Source organism: Balaenoptera ricei, chromosome 16 (genome assembly GCF_028023285.1).
Source record: "Balaenoptera ricei isolate mBalRic1 chromosome 16, mBalRic1.hap2, whole genome shotgun sequence".
NCBI lineage: Eukaryota > Metazoa > Chordata > Mammalia > Artiodactyla > Balaenopteridae > Balaenoptera > Balaenoptera ricei.
Genome location: NC_082654.1, coordinates 65,830,275 through 65,850,647, shown reverse-complemented (window position 1 = coordinate 65,850,647; position 20,373 = coordinate 65,830,275). Strand labels below are relative to the sequence as shown.

Here is a 20,373-nt window from a genome sequence, read left to right as displayed (position 1 = left end):
GAACTTACTGGATTAGGTTACAGGAAAGTTTCTGAACCTCAGCACTCTTGACATTTGGGGCCGGATAATTCGTTGTTGTGAGGGACTATCCTGCACCCTGGAGGATGTTTAGCAGCATCCTTGGCTTCTACTCACTGGATGCCAATAGCAGAGCAACCCCTCCCCAAGTTGTGGCCACCCGAAATGTCCCCAGACATTGCCACATGTTCCCCGGGAGGCAGGATCCCCTTTGTTGAGAACTACTGTGTTGAACAAATCCAAATTCTATTGGAATTCAATTACAACGAGGAATACTTATATAAGAAATTTTAGTTCTGCTGGATATGTTTGGACTCAACATATCCAAAATCAGATTCATCATCTTCCCTTTCATAAACCATTCATCATCCTAGTTTAATGATTTCTATTAATGGCACCATCACAGTCCTAGTAATCCAAATAAAGAGTATCCAAGTCATTTTTTGCTTCCTCCAATCAACTGACAAATCATGTTAATTCTAACTCGATTATTTCTTTTATAGTCAGGCCTTCCTTTCTGTCCCCCTGTGGTTCCCCAGTTCAGACTTTCATTACTTTCTTAATTTCCCTCAATTTTTCTGACTTCAACCATAATAAGAGACTTCTAATTGGTCTTCCTGCCTCTAGTCCTGCTTTTTCTCCCACTCAAATCTAGCTGAGATCTCAGCATCAGATCATTCTTCCTGAAGTACTGCTCCAATCATATCATTCCCCAATTTTCGAACCCCCAGTGGCTCCCTGGAGCCAACCCAGGCCAGCTGTTCTGTCCTGTGCTATTCAAGCCTTGCTTCAATATGATCCCAAAGCTTTTCATCCATTACTCAGAAAACACACCCAGTGCACCAGCAAAGTTAACACAGGCCTCAGCTTTCCAGCCACATGGCTCTTTTTTGCCTCCCCCTGGAAGGCTTTCTCCCCAATCCCCACCTACAGAAATCTTACCTGTTCCTTAAAAGCCATCTCAAATGCTACTTTACTGCCTCTATGAAATATTTTCTGACCGCCCCCTCCCCCAGACCCCAGTAAAATATAATTCTACTTTTTTTGAAATCTTATAGCAAATTTCTTGAGTCTGGAAAAAGAGAAGATTAATTTGTATAGTATTTTATATAAAACACAGCCTCTATATACCTGCCTGTCTCTCCCCTTGCACTAGCCCAGTCTTGCCTGCACTAGATTTTAGCTACTTGTTAGTAAGGATTGTGTCAAAAGTTTGCCTTATACAGAGTAGGCACTCAATAAATATTTATTGACCTAAATTGAACTTTAAAATTCTATGTGAGTCAGTATGTTTCCATATAAAATGAATTGAGTCTAGAGCAGTGGTTTTTAACCTTGGCACACTAGAATCTCCTGGGGAACTTTTAAAAATCCCAATAGCCATGCCACAACCCCAAATCACTAAGTCATAAGTTCTGGGGTTCTGGCATAGGCGTCAGTATTTTTAAAGCTTCCCAGGTGATTCCAACGAGCAGGTGAGATTGAGAAAAATCATTTTATTACCATGATTTGATCACAGAACTTACCCTAAGAGGTCCGAAGGGATGCAGATAGCACAGGCTGTAGCGTCGGCGTCAGTGAAGAATGTACTTCCTCCTTGTTGCACGTGCAGTGCATGTCTGGAAAGTAGAAATAAACATGCACTTTGGCCTTATGAGGCCCTGCTATTTTGCACTACACTCGTTGGACATGCAGCATTCATGAAGCCCTCAGAGAAATCTCCAAAACTGCAAAAATGGACCGGCGAAAAGAGGGAAAGTTGGTACAATCCTTCTGGCCCTTTTTTCAAAAAGCTATGCAGATCCCATAAGCACCCTTCTTTCCAAACAAGTGAAGAGCTTTTCATAACTTGGTTAGTCGTGGAAATGGGGATCAGAGGGAAAATGGAGAAAGAAAATGCAGCATGAAAACCAAACCGCCAAGCAGCTAATAGAAGAAAGACTACTTCCTCCTTTTTTGTGTCTACATGTCCAAGCTACAGTGTCTGTGGTCCTTTCTGCTTCTATCCCCATTCCGTGTTTTTCTCCGAGATGCCCTGTGCCCCATGTTCTATAATCCCCCATGCTGTAACCCATCCCCTCTCACCCCTTCCCCACACCTGCCAACATGCTTCATGCTCCAAAATGACCTAACTCCTGCTCCATGCATCTTGGCTTAGTGGTCAGGAGAAAGCAGTCCAATTGAACAAATCCTGAATGCCTGAGAGTCTTTTAACTTCACAGAGGAGCTGCGCTTTTAAAAGCAGTTGCTTCCTTACTTCTATCAACTTCTAATAGATGGAACTGCTGGCAAAAGGAAAAAAAAAAAAATCAGGCTGGGAGGGGAGGTCTAGAAAACTGAGTCAGGCATCCAAATTATTCTGGTTGATCACAGCCTCCTCCTGTCCTCTTCCTCCCTACACACTCCCAAAGAACCTTCCAAGCTGAGATCCTGGCCTGAGTCTGTTTGTATATGGGCTATTTATAAGTTGGTTGTAAACTCAAAGGCAAATTTACTCATAATGACCTTTATTCAAGGTCCCTTCCGGGGTAACCTGGACTCAAAGTATTTCCACTTAATGGTAGAGTTGAAAATCACTGGGCCTCACCAGGAAGATGAACAGATACTTAGATTGCAATAGAGCTTGTTGAAGTCCTTTTCACCACTGATTGCCTTTTCTTGTTTTAAGTGGATCAGTATTTCAGAAAGTTAATTACTGAAGCATTGCTTGAAGAATGCCAAGCATCTTCTAAACTTTGACAATGCAGTGGTCATCAGTATGCTAAAAAAAATTGCTACTACCATGTTTTTTAAAAAATCTGTGCGATGCAAAAAAAAAAAAATGCATATTTGTTAAAAATATGTTTGCCTCCTTTTTCTGTCTAATTATATTAGTTAGCATACTTGGTGCTATAGAACCATACACAGGCTGTTTTTTGTTAATATGTAAGTAATGGCCACTTCGAACTCCGAAGAGCAATAGCCTTGAAATTGCAAGAAATAGAGAAAGAACACACTTTTCAATCCTCTGAGAATTGTGCCATAAATGCTGAGAGTAAGCAATAAAGAAAATTGCTGTACTGTAGAGGCATATATGCTAATTTGCTAGAAGATTTAACATACAAGTGAGTAGAAAATGTTTCCCTAATAGTAAAAACTAAAATATTTCAACATTATTTGATAATAAATATTTGACAGTTGACATAAATGGGCATTTTTCTTTAAAATGCAGAAAACAGTGCTAGTTTCCAGGTTTAAAGATTGTTTTTTTGATGATGATTGAACTGATTTTTTAATGTACAGATACATACATCTGATACTTAAAAGAGATTTTTTAAATTATTCAAATTGTAAAAATTACCACATACATTATAACCTGGTCAGATATCTCTAGAGGAACAGAAAGATAACTGGGTTTTAGTCTTCCTAAAATATCCAGCAAGTCCAATAAACTTCTCATAGAATGTTTTTTACTTTCAAAGATAAAAATTCGTTCTACCTCCTAACTGAAAACAGGGACACATTAAAATGAAACTTAAAGATGGGAAAGATGGGGGTGGCAGGGTGGGGGGTGCTTGACCAGTTTCAATTGGAAATTAATGGAGTTACAAGTATAGTTTTCTTAAAGTAAGAAGTACTTTAATACCCACTAAGAAACATGAATGATTTTCATATAATGTGGTAAGAATGAATTGCTCAATGTTCCAAAATTCCAAAGAACCTAATGTTTCTACACATATTCAGTGAGTTATCTGCAAACTGGAGACAGATTCCTATAATTTCCCCACAATTAGTGGTGCAAGAATCCAGTGAACTACATTCTAGTATTGACCATAGCAGTCACTATCAAAAGATTACTAAATGTATGTGCACACAGTATAAACAGATTTACCATGTTTTTTTTTTTTTTTTTTTTTTGGCTGCGTTGGGTCTTCGTTGCTGCGCGCGGGCTTTCTCTAGTTGTGGCAAGCGGGGGCTACTCTTCATTGCGGTGCGCGGGCTTCTCATTGCGGTTGCAGAGCACGGGCTCTAGGAGCACAGGCTTCAGTAGTTGCAGCATGCAGTCTCAGTACTTGTGGCTCACGGGCTCTAGAGCGCAAGCTCAGTAGTTGTGGCGCACAGGCTGAGCTGTTCTGCAGCATGTGGGATCTTCCCAGACCAGGGCTTGAACCCGTGTCCCCTGCATTGTCAGGCGGATTCTTAACCCCTGCACCACCAGGGAAGTCCTGTTTTACTGTATGTTTTAAGGAGAGTTAAAACCCTGAAATAATTCAAATGAGATAATTTGAGTGCAACTGTATTTTTTAACACACACTGGTTAATTAACTTTTACTTTCTCAGTATTTTGATTTCAGAGATAACCATATCCTCTTTTCTGATTAAATTTCACTTATTTTTTCCAAGCTTTAGCATTAAGTTTCATGACCTACTCTTCTCTTTCATTATCTTCCTGTCAAGATAAAAATCTATAAAATATTTAATAGCATTAGGAGAGCTCCTTATGTCTAGGAATTCTCAGGTGAATTCCTATAGGGATTTTAATCATTCAGATGAATTTCAGATATGTTCTCTAATTTTGCTATAACTCTGGAGTCTCTGTTTCTTTATCTGTGAAATAAACAAAATATCTGAGACTTTCCCAGGATGGAGGGTAGGATAAATAAATACTTACGAAGTTTACTGTAGAGACCCTTTAAAAAAGTGATAGCAGGGGTTTATTCATTCCAAAGAAAATGGTAAAAATATTTTTCTCCAAAGTAAGTAATCTGTTTTAAAAGTTCACATTTCTTCCCGGTCCCACTACTTTGTATTTCCTGAGAAGGGTAGTACACAGTGGGAGAATTTCTTCTTCCAAGATGCTATGTGGTTGAAAAAAATCTGGAGAAAAATTAAATAAATTCAAGAAATATCCTATCTGCTTTCTACAGGCAGATTCCAGGGAAATTTATTTCAACATAGGCAGAATAGCCTAAGGGAACTCAGAGTCCTGCGTCTATGATCGAAGCTAGTGGAATGACTCCGAAGTGCACAGAGAAGTAGTAAGAGAGTCCCTGTATTCCTTTCTGGCTTACGCAGTTCAGGACAACTCCATTGTACTTCTCTAGGCTCTAATGAAGAAACGTTCCATACTAGCATGTCATTAGCCTTATGTTGAAATGAATCAACCTTAGGATAACAGATGGATATGGACCCTCAAAAATGAACATATCCTTTGGTCTCTGTTTTCAAATTCTTAGCTACGTCAAGTCTGAATTTAAACTCCATGATTCATTTCAGCCATGAGAACTGACAAAGTTCTTGTGCCCGAAGGCATGTGCACACACACACCCACACACACACACACACACCCACCCACAGCTAACAATTCAATCATGGTCAAGGGACACATGCTTTTCCTTTCTCTTCCTGCATGAGTTCTTTCCACTTGAAAACACACCAGGCCCCAGAAGGCTCACAGACATGATATGCTTCCATCTCAGGAAGCTAGAGTCAACTTATTTTCTAAAGTACCTTTTTGGTTATTGAAATCCTAATGGAAGAACTATTATAGTAACCATTTTGAAATGTGTGAACTATATAAACTGTATATTTCGTCTCTATTACTAGAAAGCAATTAATGGATCTTGGCTTTTATTCCTTTCCTCTGCATCGTGCATGTTAGATATTCTTTGGAAATGAAAACCAATGATCGCTTAAGCCAAAATGTTTGTGAGCATTTACTGTGTCTTTCTCCAGGAAGTATATGGTATTGTATTCCAGTAGCCCACATCATCTCCATGACACCCGTTGCTGTTTCCTAGTTCTGCTTTCTTAAAGATTTATTGGAGGTTGTGTTTTGTTTGGAAACTTTGCAATTAGAAAAAGAAAAACTAAGAACCAGTATTTAATTCACCAGGATGTTTTAAAAAGCAGTTTAGAGGATGTGATGGACTGTTCCTTTATTCATTAAATAAAATTTTATTTATTCTCAGTTAGTTATTGGGTTTGTTTTGTTTTGTGGTTTGGTCCCAGACTTTGTATGTGAGATGGGTAAGTTCTTGCTCTCAGTAGTTTTTTTTCGGCTTGGGTATTTTGGGGATACACTACCAGTTTGAAACAGCAATCCAAAAGTCCTGTGTTAATTCAATGAAACACTCTTTAAAGCTTGCACCATCTAGTATATTCATGATCAGAGAAAGGAATGGATATACATGTGAAAAGGTTGGTCATATATTTATGGTCTTATATGTGCTTTGAAATTTCTTTCACCCACAGGTAGCAAAAAGAGATATCTTTAGTGAAACCTAATCAGAGAGCAGAGCCAAATTCAGTCCAAAATAACACTTTTACTCTAAGATGGCAAAATTTAAGTAGTGAACTGAGCCTTAATTGTTGAATCCTGCAGCACTATTAACCACAACCCAAATACGTTCCCTCTGGCTCATATCCAGCAGAAATTTTAGATCTTCATTAATATAATGGTCAACTCATTAACTAAGAAACTGGGTGTAACTGGATGTTAAGAAAGATACCCTAATCCTTCTTAAGATCTGCAAATACAAAGCCTGTGACATCAATATAATCAGTTTTTGGTAATGACGTTAATGGTGTCATAGTAGATGTTGTTTAATTAAGCAGTTCTCAACCCCATCAGCCAGTTAGAATCACCGGGAGAGTACTGAAAAAATACCTATGCCTAGGCCTCACCTCAGAGCCGTTAAATCAATTCTTGAACTGGGGGCCCCAGATTTGGTATATTTTTCAAGACTCCCTACCTGAGATTCTAATGAGCAGTCTGGGTTGAGAACCACTAGCTTAGATGGCCTTTCCCATCTTCAGAGCCCCATTCATTTGTATAGGGTTCTTCAAGACTTCTGACCCTGGGGTTTGGCCTCAACCTGCAGCTGGCACCTAGGGAGAGCCCACATATAATAACTAATGGGACTCAAACCCTGCCTGTAAGTCGGTCTTCTTCTATTATTTAATATCTCTCTTAGGAGCTCTTATGGCACATATTACCGATACTATACTGTTGAAGCATTCAGCTACACACTGTTCAGGGCTGCTTATTGATTAGTACATGTGTATTCTTCTTGGCTGCCTACACAAGGACAAGGATGATGTTGAAGAAGGCAGGGTATGGGTAGATGCTTGATAACATCTGTTGATTTCTTAAGAAAAGGAAGCCCGAATAAAAGCATATTTTTGAATTTCAATATGTTCTGTTATCAAACTAGAAAGAACACAGATTTTCAAAGGTGAGACAATATAGTATACTGTAGCAACTTTTAGGTTGCTTGGTAATCTAAATTCTATTATGTATAGTAATAAATGAACCTTAACTCCACAAATATTTTACATTTGTTTTATCCAAGCTCCTAATCCATAAACCATAATGGATTCCCCAACATACAGTTTGAGGAGTTTTATCATAGATTGGATTTGATCACTGAGACCCATTTACTTTTCCCTCAAATATCTTTCAGGAAAAAAATAGTACATCAAGTGGGGTGGAAAGCTTAGGAATTTGGTAAGAGCTAAGTTGCTTCCAGAGATTTCCAAACCACGGAAATGGGCAACTAAAAGCATAACAGTTAACAGATTCCCACTCTTTTGGGGGAATGGGGACGGGGGAGAAGAGGCATAGGATTAGAATAGCATCATTTTAATTAAATTGTTTGATTTCATTAAGAAATAGACACAGACGTAGAGAACAAATGTATGGATACCAAGGGGGAAAGGGGGCGGTGGGAGGAACTGGGAGATTGGGATTGACACATATATACTGTTGATACTAGGTATAAAATAGATAACTAATGAGAACATTCTGTATAGCATGTTCTCTACTTAATGTTCCCTCTTAGTTCCCTCTACTTACAGGGAACTCTACGTAATGCACTGTGGTGACCTAAATGGGAAGGAAATCCAAAAAAGAGGGGATATATGTATATGTAAAGCTGATTCGTTTTGCTGTACAGTAAAAACTAACACAACATTGTAAAGCAACAATACCCCAATAAAAATTAATTTTAAAAAAAGAAACTGCTGTTAAGTTGATAAGCAAATATATATATTGCATGTTTATCCCTGTATGGTTCTCTTTTGCAAGGTACTTACAGTCCAGAGAGAGGAATGTGCACCCTACCTAAAAAGAGGACTAACCATCTGAATACATCTGTGAGATCCTCTCTGATTAACACATTCTATTTTAGCACTGATTTTATTTCATTCTACAAACTTCAGAAACTTACTGGGGTTACTAATGACGCATTTTAAGTATAAATAAGTAGAGTATTGTGCCCAAATAGTGAGGAAGGCAGGTGCCCTTAGGGTTGCCATAGCCCCCGTACCCACTGCAGAGCGGAGTAGGACCAGACAGTGGTCTGGGCATCATCACTTCTAGAGCCGTGTTGTCTGCTGGAACTACAATGTCTTCTAAGAGCTGCTGAAGTCAAGAGGTTAAACATTTTATCCTCTAATTTGCACCGAGGAAGGAAAGTCCTGAGCACACCTCAGTTTCTTATTAACAGATATCAGAAGGAAAGGGAAATTCAGCATTAGTCTCTCAATGGATTTCTAGTGATACACTTGTGATTTTGTAAGTTTTAGTTTATGGGGAAGATACTTCCGCTCACTACAAACCAAAAGGATTTTGATAATCAGGCATAACTAAGAAAGTAAAAATTTTGATGAAGACTCTGTGGATAAACGGCAAATAGGTGGCTGTGCCTTGATGTTAGGTGTTGGAACACATAATAAAAGGGTTTGGGAAATGCTGCTTTGGTGACTTGTGACAAGCTCCAAATGCATAGAGCCTTGCTTTTTCCAATTATTAGCAAGACATTCTCTCAAAAGCGTGCAGTGCTGTTGACCAAGTCGTTCTTTACATTAAGGGCTTGGTTTATTCATCCAATGGTTAAGCAAATTTATAAAAAGTAATTCAAACCAATACCACGTATATTATATTGCTCCTTTTTTGATTAGCCTTGATGGTAGTGAAGCCCTCATTGCTCAACTGGTACTGATTAAAAGAAAATCACTTTCAAAAGCCATATATATATATATATATATATATATATATATATATATATATACACACACACACACACACACAAATGTATATATGCAAATATATATATTTGGGTACTTGTAAGGAATTAGTAGTTAGTAATTGGCTTAATAAGGAAAATAAAATATTAAGGAACTGTAAATCTAGTTGCTTAAAAGCTAAACATTATTTCAATTAATTTAATCTTTTTAAAAACCTTGAAAAATATATCTATATTTCCAAGTTGACAGAGAAAACTTTCAAATTAATTACTTGTACTCTCATCAGCTTGTCTTTTTTTGATGAAGTATTACAAAACAGCACTTTGCCAATTGGTGGGATTAGATTTAAACGCTCCACATCTTTACTCAGATAAGCACTCAATATCATCACCCCCCCAAACAAACAGGCCTTTAGTGCCATCAGGAAACTAGCAGGGCACTTGGCATGAAAAACAAACCCACGTTTTTATTATATTTTACAAAATCTATACTTTAATAATGTATACACAGTTTTAAAAAATACAGAGCACTCACGCCCATGTACTCTACCAAAAAAAGAAGGAAAGAAAGAAAACTTTCTACTGCTTCATGCATGGACACACAATGCACTAAGCATAACTGCATTTATAAGACAGGAAGGCAGCTCTGTATTAAGTATACACAAGTAATAGATACTGTAACTTCACCCTAACAGGACAAACCTACAAAGTTTAAGAAAGTGAGGACTAAAACTGCAGTATAACCTAATCCTATTTTTCTTAAGATTGTTTTCTCTCAAGGTAGTCCAGAAAAGGGGGAGGGGGCATTACTTTCAGCAATCAAAACCATTCCAAGATCCATTAATGAAATCTACAACATACTAAGGAGGAATAAAAGAAAAGCAATAAAGTCATTGCGTCCCTAGGACTGGAGATGCGAATAAAAGTAACCTGGAAATTTGTTAATTTTATTCTAAGAATGCATCCTACGCCACCGATAGCCCGACCAGCTACTTGGGGGAAGGTTACGGCTCCAGAGCGCGGATCACTGGGCGTCTCATTCCGGCAGGGTCGCGCGTCCTAACTGGCCATCTGGAAGGGCTCGGGCTGGAAGCTGAAGAGCCTTTGGCCGTAGGGCTCGCTCTCGCCCGGCAGCTTCGCGCCCGCGAACGGAAGGTAGTGGTCTCGGCCGAAGTGCTCACAGTGGAGATTGACCCAGTCCCGCTCGGAGCCGAATCGCTCTGCCTCGGCCAGGATGCGGGTCAGAGCCATGATGTAGCTCAGCGCCATCTGCAGGGTCTCGTACTTGGACAGTTTTTTATCCTGGCCCCATTGGGGTACCACCCTGCGCAGACGGTCAAAAGCCGTGTTGAGCCCCTGCATGCGGCGGCGCTCGCGCGCGTTGGCCGCTAGGCGCCTGCGCGCCGCGCTCTCCAGCCGCCCCTCCCCGGAGCATGTGCCCGCGCACTCGGCGCCGCCCGCGCACGGGGGCGCGGCACGCGCTCCCGCCGCTGGGTTGCTGGGCTTGCAGGACTTCATTCCCCCGCCGGAAAGAGGGAGGCGCCGAGCTCTCTGGTCCGCTCAGGACCTGTGCGTGGGCTGGTGTATGGAGCCGCTCTGAAACTTGGCTCTTCTTAGCAAATAAGTCATGCACAAAACAACCGTGTGGTTCGAAGTTTGTAGTGGGAGTGCGGGGCCCCGCCTTCTGTCCTATTGGATAGCCAGATTGATGTCTCTTCACTTGCCAAAGTTTAGGGGAAATTGAGATGTGGAAGAGAAAGTCATTTTCCCAACGTGAAGTTGAAAAAGAGAAGGGAACTCTCCTGCAGCAGAATTGGTGTCGCTGGTTCGGGAAATGTCTTTCAAGTCCTCTGGGAAAGCCCGAGACTTCTTTTCTGGAAGACAAAATCTTTCCCCAAGCTCAGGAAAGGAGCGCTTCTTCCGCAGTAGCTGTCGGAGAGTGCTGGATGCACCTTTGAAGGAGGAGAATTTATAGCAGAGCGCTGAAGGAGGGAAACAGGTGGTGGCAGGTGGGTGGGCGTCCCTCGGCTTCCATCTCAGCACCTTCCTACCCTGGGAACTGCAGGGGGGAAGGGGGACGACGCACGGCAAAATCCTGACATTACAGCCTTCGTCTGTTGGAAGTTTCTCCAAAGCTATGTCCAACACTAACACACCATCTGGAGTGGCCGGGCTGTCCCCAAAAGAATAACAAGGTGGGGGTGGGCGGAGGGCTTGGTTCATCCTTTCCCATATCAGCGAGCAGCTTACATTATCAAAAACTGAACCAAGGGTTTTAAATTATTAGAAATCACTTGTGTGAATATGTTGGTCTTGAAATTTTAAGATATATAGACGTTTAGTGCCAGAAAATTTCGCTTTGTCAAGATGTGTGGCAATTTTGCACAATGCTGATTGAATGTATTCAATTGAGTATATTCATTTTATTTTAGCTATTAAGCAAGTTGGGACAAACTAGTAGGTCCTAATATTATTTCAGACCTGAAATTTTACTGTGCAAATAATTTGGCTGTTTTCTGCAGAATAATTTATCACAACATATTAAAAGATATTGATATGCTCACAGACATAGAAAATAAACTTATGGTTACCAAAGGGGATCGGGTGGGGAATAAATTAGGAGTTTGGGATTAACATACACACACTACTATATATAAAATAGATAAACAAGGACCTACTGTATAGCACAGGGAACTATATTCAATATTTTGTAGTAACCTATAATGGAAAAAAATCTGAAAAAGAATATATATATAAACTGAATCACTTTGCTGTACACCTGAAACTAACACAACATTGTAAATTAACTATACTTCAATTTAAAAAATGGTTTTAAAAAGATATTAATGTGTATGTAAAAGATGTATATTATTCTACTATATAATTGGATTGCGTGAGCTTGGATACTTAGGCAAATTCAGAATTTATACTCAATTCCCCCTGACACCGGTTTATAAATGTTTTCGGGACATATATTGAGATGATAATCACTTAATTATTTAATTTGACTTTTAAATCTAATAAAACTAATCATAATGTGCATACATATACAAAATGGGAATATCTAAGTGATTTGTGAGGTTTTAAAAAAATAATTCCTAATGGAAGACTTTTTCCCCCACCTCATAAAGCTATAAATATGTCATACTACTTGGATGTTTCAGTTGTGTCAACTGTCCTCAGGAACAATAATGAAGCATGATTTCCACTATTGATAGTGATGTGCTGATTTATAGAGAAACCATTAACTTGATTCTCTTATCTCAGCTTCTTTCTAGATCTTAAAGAAGAGTAAAGTGGCAAAGAAACCAGTTCCAAATAGATTCAAGCCAGAATCATTTCTGGATTCTTTACTAAGATCAAGTTTGTTCTTTCTCCTTTTGAAATATGGATTATGTAGGCATTATTCTCAGATATTTTTGTTTAATTAAATTATCAACAAGCTCCCACAAATCAGGAGTCTTTTAACTGTGTCTTACTTCCCTTACCATTGCTTGAGACTAAAACCCCATTGTGACTGCCCTGACTCCAAGTCCTGTCTTCCCATAAATAGTTGATTAATCCCCAGCTGAAGCAATGACAATGAAATGAAGTTGAGTAACATGAAGACAATAGAATGCAATTGGACATTAATGATCTCCAGCATGACAGATGTTGAACACAGACTTTTGCATGGAGACACTCAGCTCTATTACTCTGATTCTTAACAGTCTTGGTCAGGAACAGCAGTCCTATGACAGGAGAGACTATGTTTAGTCATCAAAATGTCAAATACATTTTTTTGAGTTTTCACGGAAATCAGCCCTACTAATGCTATTATTTCTCATGTTCATTTATCTCATCTGTTTCCCCCAAGGAGCCTCCTCTGTGCTACCCTTTGGAATATTTCCCTAAAAAACATACTGTTCTGGACACTATTGACCAAAGTGCTAATGAGATGCATGATTTTGCAGGCCATGTATTCAGGGTTGGTGAGATTATAGCCTGTGCACCAAGAGAATTGTAAACACAACTTGAAGAGAAAAAGGAAGCCCAGCAGTGTACACACCACACAGCTATATTAGAACAAACTAGCAGATATCTGTGACATGAAATTGATCCAAGGATAGACAGTATTGCTGCAATAAAGGGCCTTAGAAGGTATATAGTAATTCATTGCCCAAATGTATTCTGAAGGACAATTTATTAGTACTACAAAGATGCTTCTGGGGGAAAAGAATTCCACTGTCAAGTAAATTTGGGAAACACGTCTGCTATTTCCTGCTTAGAGTCATGAAGCAAAATTGGTATAGTAAAGTTTCTGAGAAGTCCTGGAGTAAAGAAACCTTCTGACTCCATAGTTTCCTAGACCTTCCTGAACACAGAACTCTTTCTTCCTAGAAAGGTCTTTTAACAAAGTTCCTTGAAATACACGTTTCCAAACCTGCTCTAATACCTTCCATTTATTTTATAGAGGAGGAGACTGAGATCCAGAGACTAAACATTAGGTTCAAAGGCACTGAACAACTTAGTGACTAAATTAAGAAGTCAAATCTCCTGTAGCCTCTGATTTTAGAGGTTTTAAAATTGAGATCACTTAATACAAGCCCCTCAGTTTATACTGGGACAGCTGAGATCCACTAATGACTTCCCAAAGTCAGCAGAGTCACTAGTAAAAGTTTCAGGAATAGAATTAGAAATTTTGTGCTTAAAGGACAGTGTAATTTATTTCATAACCCTAGTGTCTAGCACAGTGCATAGAAAATAACAAGTAATAAACAACCCAGCCTGAGTGGCTGAAAAAATTGTTACGTAAATGATAGATAAATGCCCATCAGAATGCGTGTATTGCCAGTGAATAACCTTTACAAATAATTTACATTCCCTCACTTTGTAAAGAACACATATTAGATCCACATTTTGAATGCAGAATTGATCCTTTCTTATCAAGAAACACATCTATAGCCATTTGAGCCATAAGAACTTGCATGTCAGACTAATTTCTACCATGTTTCTATACTGAGGGCATGATCCTACCAGGTGAATTGGCAGTTACTATATGTCTAGGGTTGGCCAGAAATCAAAACTGGCAGATGGAGATGGGAGAGAGTAGAAGATAGAAAGAGCTTACACCTGTAGGAGCAGAAAAGTAGGAGAAACATTATTTTAGCGGTTAAAGGTCAATGGCTGGAAATTACTACATTAAATGGATAGTCTAGGTTAAAGGGTAAACGTCTTAATTATCCAAAACTATAATTTTCTAAATAAAAACTCTCCAAAGAAACACACAATTAAAAGAGAGGAGAACACTTGTTCATTCTGAATTTGCAAAAAAATACGGAAAATGAGGAATGGGGTTTGCTTCTGGAGAGCATGGCAATTGGGGGACTCTGAGTACCTGAAAGACATCAGAGGTGAGCCAGCAAAAGACAAAGGAACAATGAAGTTGAGTTCCACTTATATTTCATTAAAGACCAGAAATGCAAGGTTTTAAACATTCTTGTGATTTTATAATGTGCTATGTGTTACCAAGTGGGGAGAAAACTGCAAAAAGATTTATGTGTTTAGAGAAAGGAAGGAAGAGGCAAAGTCTTGCATCTCTGTCGCCTGCCCCTCAATGATCCAGGGAAGAGAAAACCCAGTGGAGGGAAGAAACTAAGAAGGGACAGAGACTAACAATGGGGCCAAGAGAGAGATGAATAAGACGGGAGGCCCTGTCCTAGGCCCCAGAAATGATCTCTCACCTCCAGAAAATACGGGCTCACTAAAGGGCCCCAGCTGATTCTCCAACCCCCAGCACATGCTGCTTGAGAATTCCGGCTTGGGAGTCTGATTTAGTTTCTAGTGCCAAGAACCAGAATGACTTGTAGGGTTTGGACTCTGGGTGGTAGATCTTAGCCTCCTCTTAGTGTCTGGGCTGAGCAGCATCTTTGAAGCCAGTTTTGAATCCTGGATCTCCTTTCAACTAGCTGTGTACTCTTGCACAAATCACTTCTCTGATTTCTCCATCTGCAAAGTGGAATCATAATACATACCTCGCAGGGCAGTAGTGAGCATTAAATGAGGTTTTATTAAATAAAGACCTCTGCCAGGTCCCTAAGAAAGTCACTCTTTAAATGACATCTAATACTTTACAAGTGATAATGAAAATGAATTCATCATCAGTTTCTGCAGCTTTTGACTTTAATGAATAATTTTTGAATCTTTTACACATAAAGCTACAGTTAAGGGGGAAGGGATAAACTGGGAGATTAGGACTGACATATACACACTACTATATATAAAATAGATAACTAATAAGGACCTACTGTATAGCACAGGGAACTCGACTCAATACTCTGTAATGGCCTATATGGGAAAAGAGTCTAAAAAAGAGTAGATATATGTATATGTATAACTGATTCACTTTGCTGTACACCTGAAACTAACCACATTGTAATCAACGATATTCCAATTAAAAAAAAAAAAAAGCTACAGTTAATCGTGATGTGAATTCCAGTTGTGTGACCTTGAGCAATTTACCTAACCTCTCTAAGCCTCTTACCTTATCTGTAAGGAGGGTTAATAATAGATCTTATAGAATTGATATGAGGATTGAGTTAGTTACTCTTTGTAAAGCACTTAGACCTATGCCTGGCATACAATTAAATGCAATACAGGTGCTTGTTTAGATAAACAAAATGACCTGTTGCAATTATCCAGATCATTTTTGTTTTATTTCCTTTCTCTTCAGTGCTTGACCCACAGAGTGAATAGGGACAGGGAGACAAGGTTAAATTCAAAGGAGTTCCTTCTGCCTTTGATACGGGAGCAATCTAAGTTTGAAGTATCAGAGGCTAAAACAACGCAGCTCAGGGCCTTACTGGGTAGCAGATTCGGTGGTTTCACTGTAGTTAGAGGTTCAATCTCACAATGACAGACACATATTTTTAAAGCATTAATTTTCAGGAGATGCTCCACTTTTCCAGTGACTGAAATGTTTGCACTCACCATCCAGGGTCCTTCCCTTCCTAGAACTGAGGTATCTGAGAAGATGAATCAATAATCATGATGTTTCTCAGACGTCCCTGGCGGTACAGAGTGGGTAAGACTCTGCACTCCCAATGTGGGGGGCCTGGGTTTGATCCCTGGTTGGGGAACTAGATCCCGCATGCATGCCGCAACTAAGAAGTCCGTGCTGCAACAAAGGCCCGGTACAGCCTAAATAAATACATTTTTTTTAAAAAAAGTAATAATCATGATGTCTCTTTTCATGAACGTAGATAGATGCATAACAAAGGGAATCAGTCTCAGGGGTGTGCTGGACTGTTCTATGGTAAATCTGGGCTGGGACCTATGTTTTTTAGAATGCCCTTCCCTGTGTGCTTCTGGGTTTGAGTTAGGCAAAAGTGAAGTTGCATGAGCTTGGGAGGCAGAAGTGAAGCCGCCATGGTCTGAAGATCCGTGTAGATTAGAGGCTGGGAGGGACAGATGCAGAGGTGCTGGTAGATTCCAGCTTGTCCTTGCTCTTCCTCAGGCTGCATCCAGTGCTCCCCCCCAACCACCGGCCCTGCTGACCAACAGCGGCCCCAGGCCCACTATCAGATGCTTCACGTGAACGCACAGAGGCGGTGGCCTCAAAGAAGCGGACTTCTGCACCAGTGCCCCCACCCAGTCTTACTCCTGCAGCTGGACATGCTTGGCTTCCAGACTCCCCTGCAAGCTCTGACTCATTCAGCCCAGCCAGGGCTGCTTAGCGACTGTTCTCTCATCCTTCAATAGCCCTTTTTGGAACTTTATGTCCCTAGCTCCTTCCCCAAGTGTGTAAGGACTCATCCTTATAATAAATTCCTTCTTCTATAATACTCACAGTGGCTCTGCTTCCCTGGTTGAACCCTGACTGATACAAGGAATCTTTCACCTGGCCACAGAAAGGCCATAGGACCTATCCCTGCACAGAGACCCTCCACACTAGTGCCCCATGGTCTATGTGTCCGCCAGAATTAGAGCCTTTGTCTCTTGGACAGTAATTACTATTTCCATCTGTTCAGCCCTGTGCCAGGCAACAGCAGGGATAAGACCGCATTTAGCCTAATGGAATTCACCATCTAGTTGTGGAGATAAGATCCAAGACACATCAAAAAAGTTGCCTGACAACCATCACACTTCTGAATTCTAATTCTCTTGCCCAAGCAAATCCCCCTCCAATGGAAATGGATTTATTCTGTTTTAAAGTTGCCTGATTTAACAAATACAAATACATAATGACCAATTAAATTTGAATGTTAGATAAACAATGAATAATTTTTAGTATAACCACAGTCCTTACATTGCATGGGATATATATACTAAAAATTATAACTGGACAGCTTGTATTATATTTGGCAATCTTATTAATCTACATCCCTCCCTTTACCCCATCCCAGGAGCTCTGCTTCCTACTAACTGACTACAGGCTAATCTGATCAACTAACTTTCAAGAGTGGTTAATAGGTGTTACTAGGTTAAGTGGTAAAATTTCAAACCAAAAGGGTGACTTGATCATAAGAATTTAAGGCATCATAGGGCTTTTTGCCTAATCTTTTGGGGGAACAGAAGTAATGATATACAGTCTTTGACTAGCAGACTCAAAAGCTAAAAAGGTAATAGGTACCATTTTTTGCATTCACTGTGTTGTTTACTGACTAAAATATATTAAGCACTAATTATATGCCAGTCATCATGCTTTACACAATCGTTCAATTAAAAAAAAAAAAAAACAAAACAAAAAAAAAACAAAAAAACAAAAAACAAAAAAAAGTTGCCTGAGGGAAATTCCTGGCGGTCCAGTGGTTAGGACTTGGCACTTTCACTGCCAATGCCTCAGGTTCGATCCCTGGTCGGGATCAGGCAAGCCTTGCAGTGCAGCCAAAAAATAATTGTTATAATAATAATAATAAAGAAAAGCTTTAAAAAAAAGAAAAGAAAAAAAAAAGACTAGCCTGAGTAGTAAACCAGGGTCATGGCCCCCAAGAGGTGCACTAGATAGTCCATTAGAGTATGGGAAATGATTAGAAATTTTGCTGATATTTATTTTATCTCATTCTTTTCATTTCTGTCTCAGGGTATGTTTTATAGTGTACAAAATATAAATACATATATTTATATGTGAGTATATACCAATGCTTTTTTTTTTTTAACTGATAGGAGCACTTGAGCAGAAAAGTTGGGACCACTGTCCTAGGCATGAGGCAGTACATAGTTAGTACAATTAGGAGCTCAGAGCAAGGAGATTTCACTGTGCTCTGGAGGAAGAAGGATTTCGGCTACCTCTCTTACTGCTGCCCGCTCAAAAGGCTACTCCTCCTCCACTGCCCACACTCACCCACAGCTTGGGGCTTCTTCACTGGTTGCTCCCCCAGCCTCAAATGCCATTTCCCCAGATCTTCCCTGGCTGGCTCCGTTGTATCACTCAGCTCCTGCTCTATCTGATGCTGTATGTCCTTAGTTGTTTGTTTAGAAACTCCAGGAATTCAGGGGCTTCCTCTGTACTGTTCCTAGCTATATCTCCAGGATCTAGAATTGTGTCTAGTACATAACAGATGCTCAAGAAATACTGGTTGAAGGAACGAAGGAAAAGAAGGGAGGAGGAAAAGGGAGATGAAAGGACCCCACACACAAAGGGAGAGTAGAAACTGTCCCCCTTAGCAACACAGCTCTTTTTCCTCCTGCTAATAGGACTCTTTAGGGGAAAACTGTGCCCTCCAAAGGCAGGGACCACAGGCCTGCTGCTTCTGTTTCTGCTCTGAAATTGTGCTATCTGCTGCTTCACAGTGAGCAGGTGGCTTACTCCCCCAAAGGGTGGCTCTCATTACAATCCAGGTTTCAGGCAGTTACCTGAGTCAGCGCAGAGTAAAAGCCCAGAGGCCTCGTCAGCCCAGGCCAGCCGCTGATGCCAGCTCCCTGCCCCAAGGGGAAGCGGTTTTCTGTTGATTTGAGCTGGTGTTGCTTTTTTGTTTCCTTGTGCAGTTTCAGCAGCTTGGCTGCACAAGTTATTCTAAATGTCCCCAGGTCTTTTAATTCTGAGGTTGTGTCCCTGTCCCTCCTCACCATCGTGTTTGAGTCTTACTTTCCTGCCTCCTACTGACTTCCCCTGAGTGGGGAGCAAAAAAGAAATCATGCCTAGCTGACCAGATATCTGTACCCATCAGATTCCTAGGCTCTGTCTAAGTGGAGTCCGACATTGGTAGTCATAGGAGTATATACTCTTTTCTATTCATTTGGCAACCATATACCAATTTGTTTCATTGTTTCAAACTAATTTTCATTCATTTGTTTATTCAACAAATATGTATTGCACGTACTATGTGCTGGGTACTGTTGTAAGCCCTAGAAATAGTGTTGACCGCACCGCAAAAATCTCTACCCTCATGGATATTTAAAACTTGGTATTGTTGCTATATTCTGATGAATTTAATTTCTGTTTCTCCAGATAGGTTGTAAGTTTTTTTGAGGGAAGGGGCAAATTTTAGATATCTGGGTCTAGAGTGTTCAGTGAATACATATTTGCTGTTGTTGTTGACTGAAGGTCTTACTCAGGCTGATCTTAAGCAAAGGAAACCAATATCATCACCATAAAAAAATTAACACCTACGGGAAACACCAAATGCTTACCAGGTCTTAGTTCCTAGCCTCATCATACCTTTTGAGTAGGGACTGTTACAATCTTCATTTTGTGGCCAAGAAAACTGAAGGCTCTGGTTAAACTGAGCTACACAGCCAGTGACTAGATTTGAAACCCAGTTCTCTTTCTTCCTAGAGCCCATGCTCCGTGTTGCACTGAGTCTTGCCTAGAAGAGCTTTGATGTCAGAGAAAGAGACTTATTCATCACTGGGCCCCCAGTGCCTAGAAGGATGCCTGGCACATAGTAGACCTTCATTAAAGTGCTGTAACATGTTCACAGCACTGTGTCAGTCCCAGCAAGTCTCAGCCCTGCTAAACAGTAGGCAGTGGGGCGGGTAATTGGCAGGCACGATTAGACTATTTCTGCGAACCAAGTCTGAGGTTTCCTTGGAGCACCATCTCCCGCTACTGGTATAGAATTAGTACCTAGTGCTGAGCTTGGTGTCTGATGTGCCTGGGGGTGGATGAGAAGCTTCTAAGGACTCACTGACCTCAGCCTTCCTCTTTGGACCCTTCTGCAGCACCCTCACCCTCCACTTCCCGTCTCCCACTGTGTCACTGTATGCCCCCCTCCTTGGGTTCCTGGAGGCTGTACGACCCTCAGTCTGGTGAGTGGGGTCCCTCATTTACCATGAGCTCTCTTCTCCCAAGAACTGGTCACTTGCTCTTCTCTCAGAAGAGGACAAGGGGCCTGCTTCATCCTACACATTCTTCTGGAGCCCCAGG

The 20,373-nt window shown here is 40.4% G+C and overlaps 1 protein-coding gene across 1 annotated transcript; it reads right to left on the bottom strand.

The window, feature by feature from the left end:
• Positions 1-9,628: 9,628 nt before the first annotated feature.
• Positions 9,629-10,570, bottom strand: ATOH7 (atonal bHLH transcription factor 7). Its single transcript, XM_059900354.1, has one exon. It carries the CDS (start codon positions 10,542-10,544, stop codon positions 10,086-10,088), a length of 459 nt encoding a protein of 152 aa, XP_059756337.1. The 5' UTR covers positions 10,545-10,570; the 3' UTR covers positions 9,629-10,085.
• Positions 10,571-20,373: the final 9,803 nt, after the last annotated feature.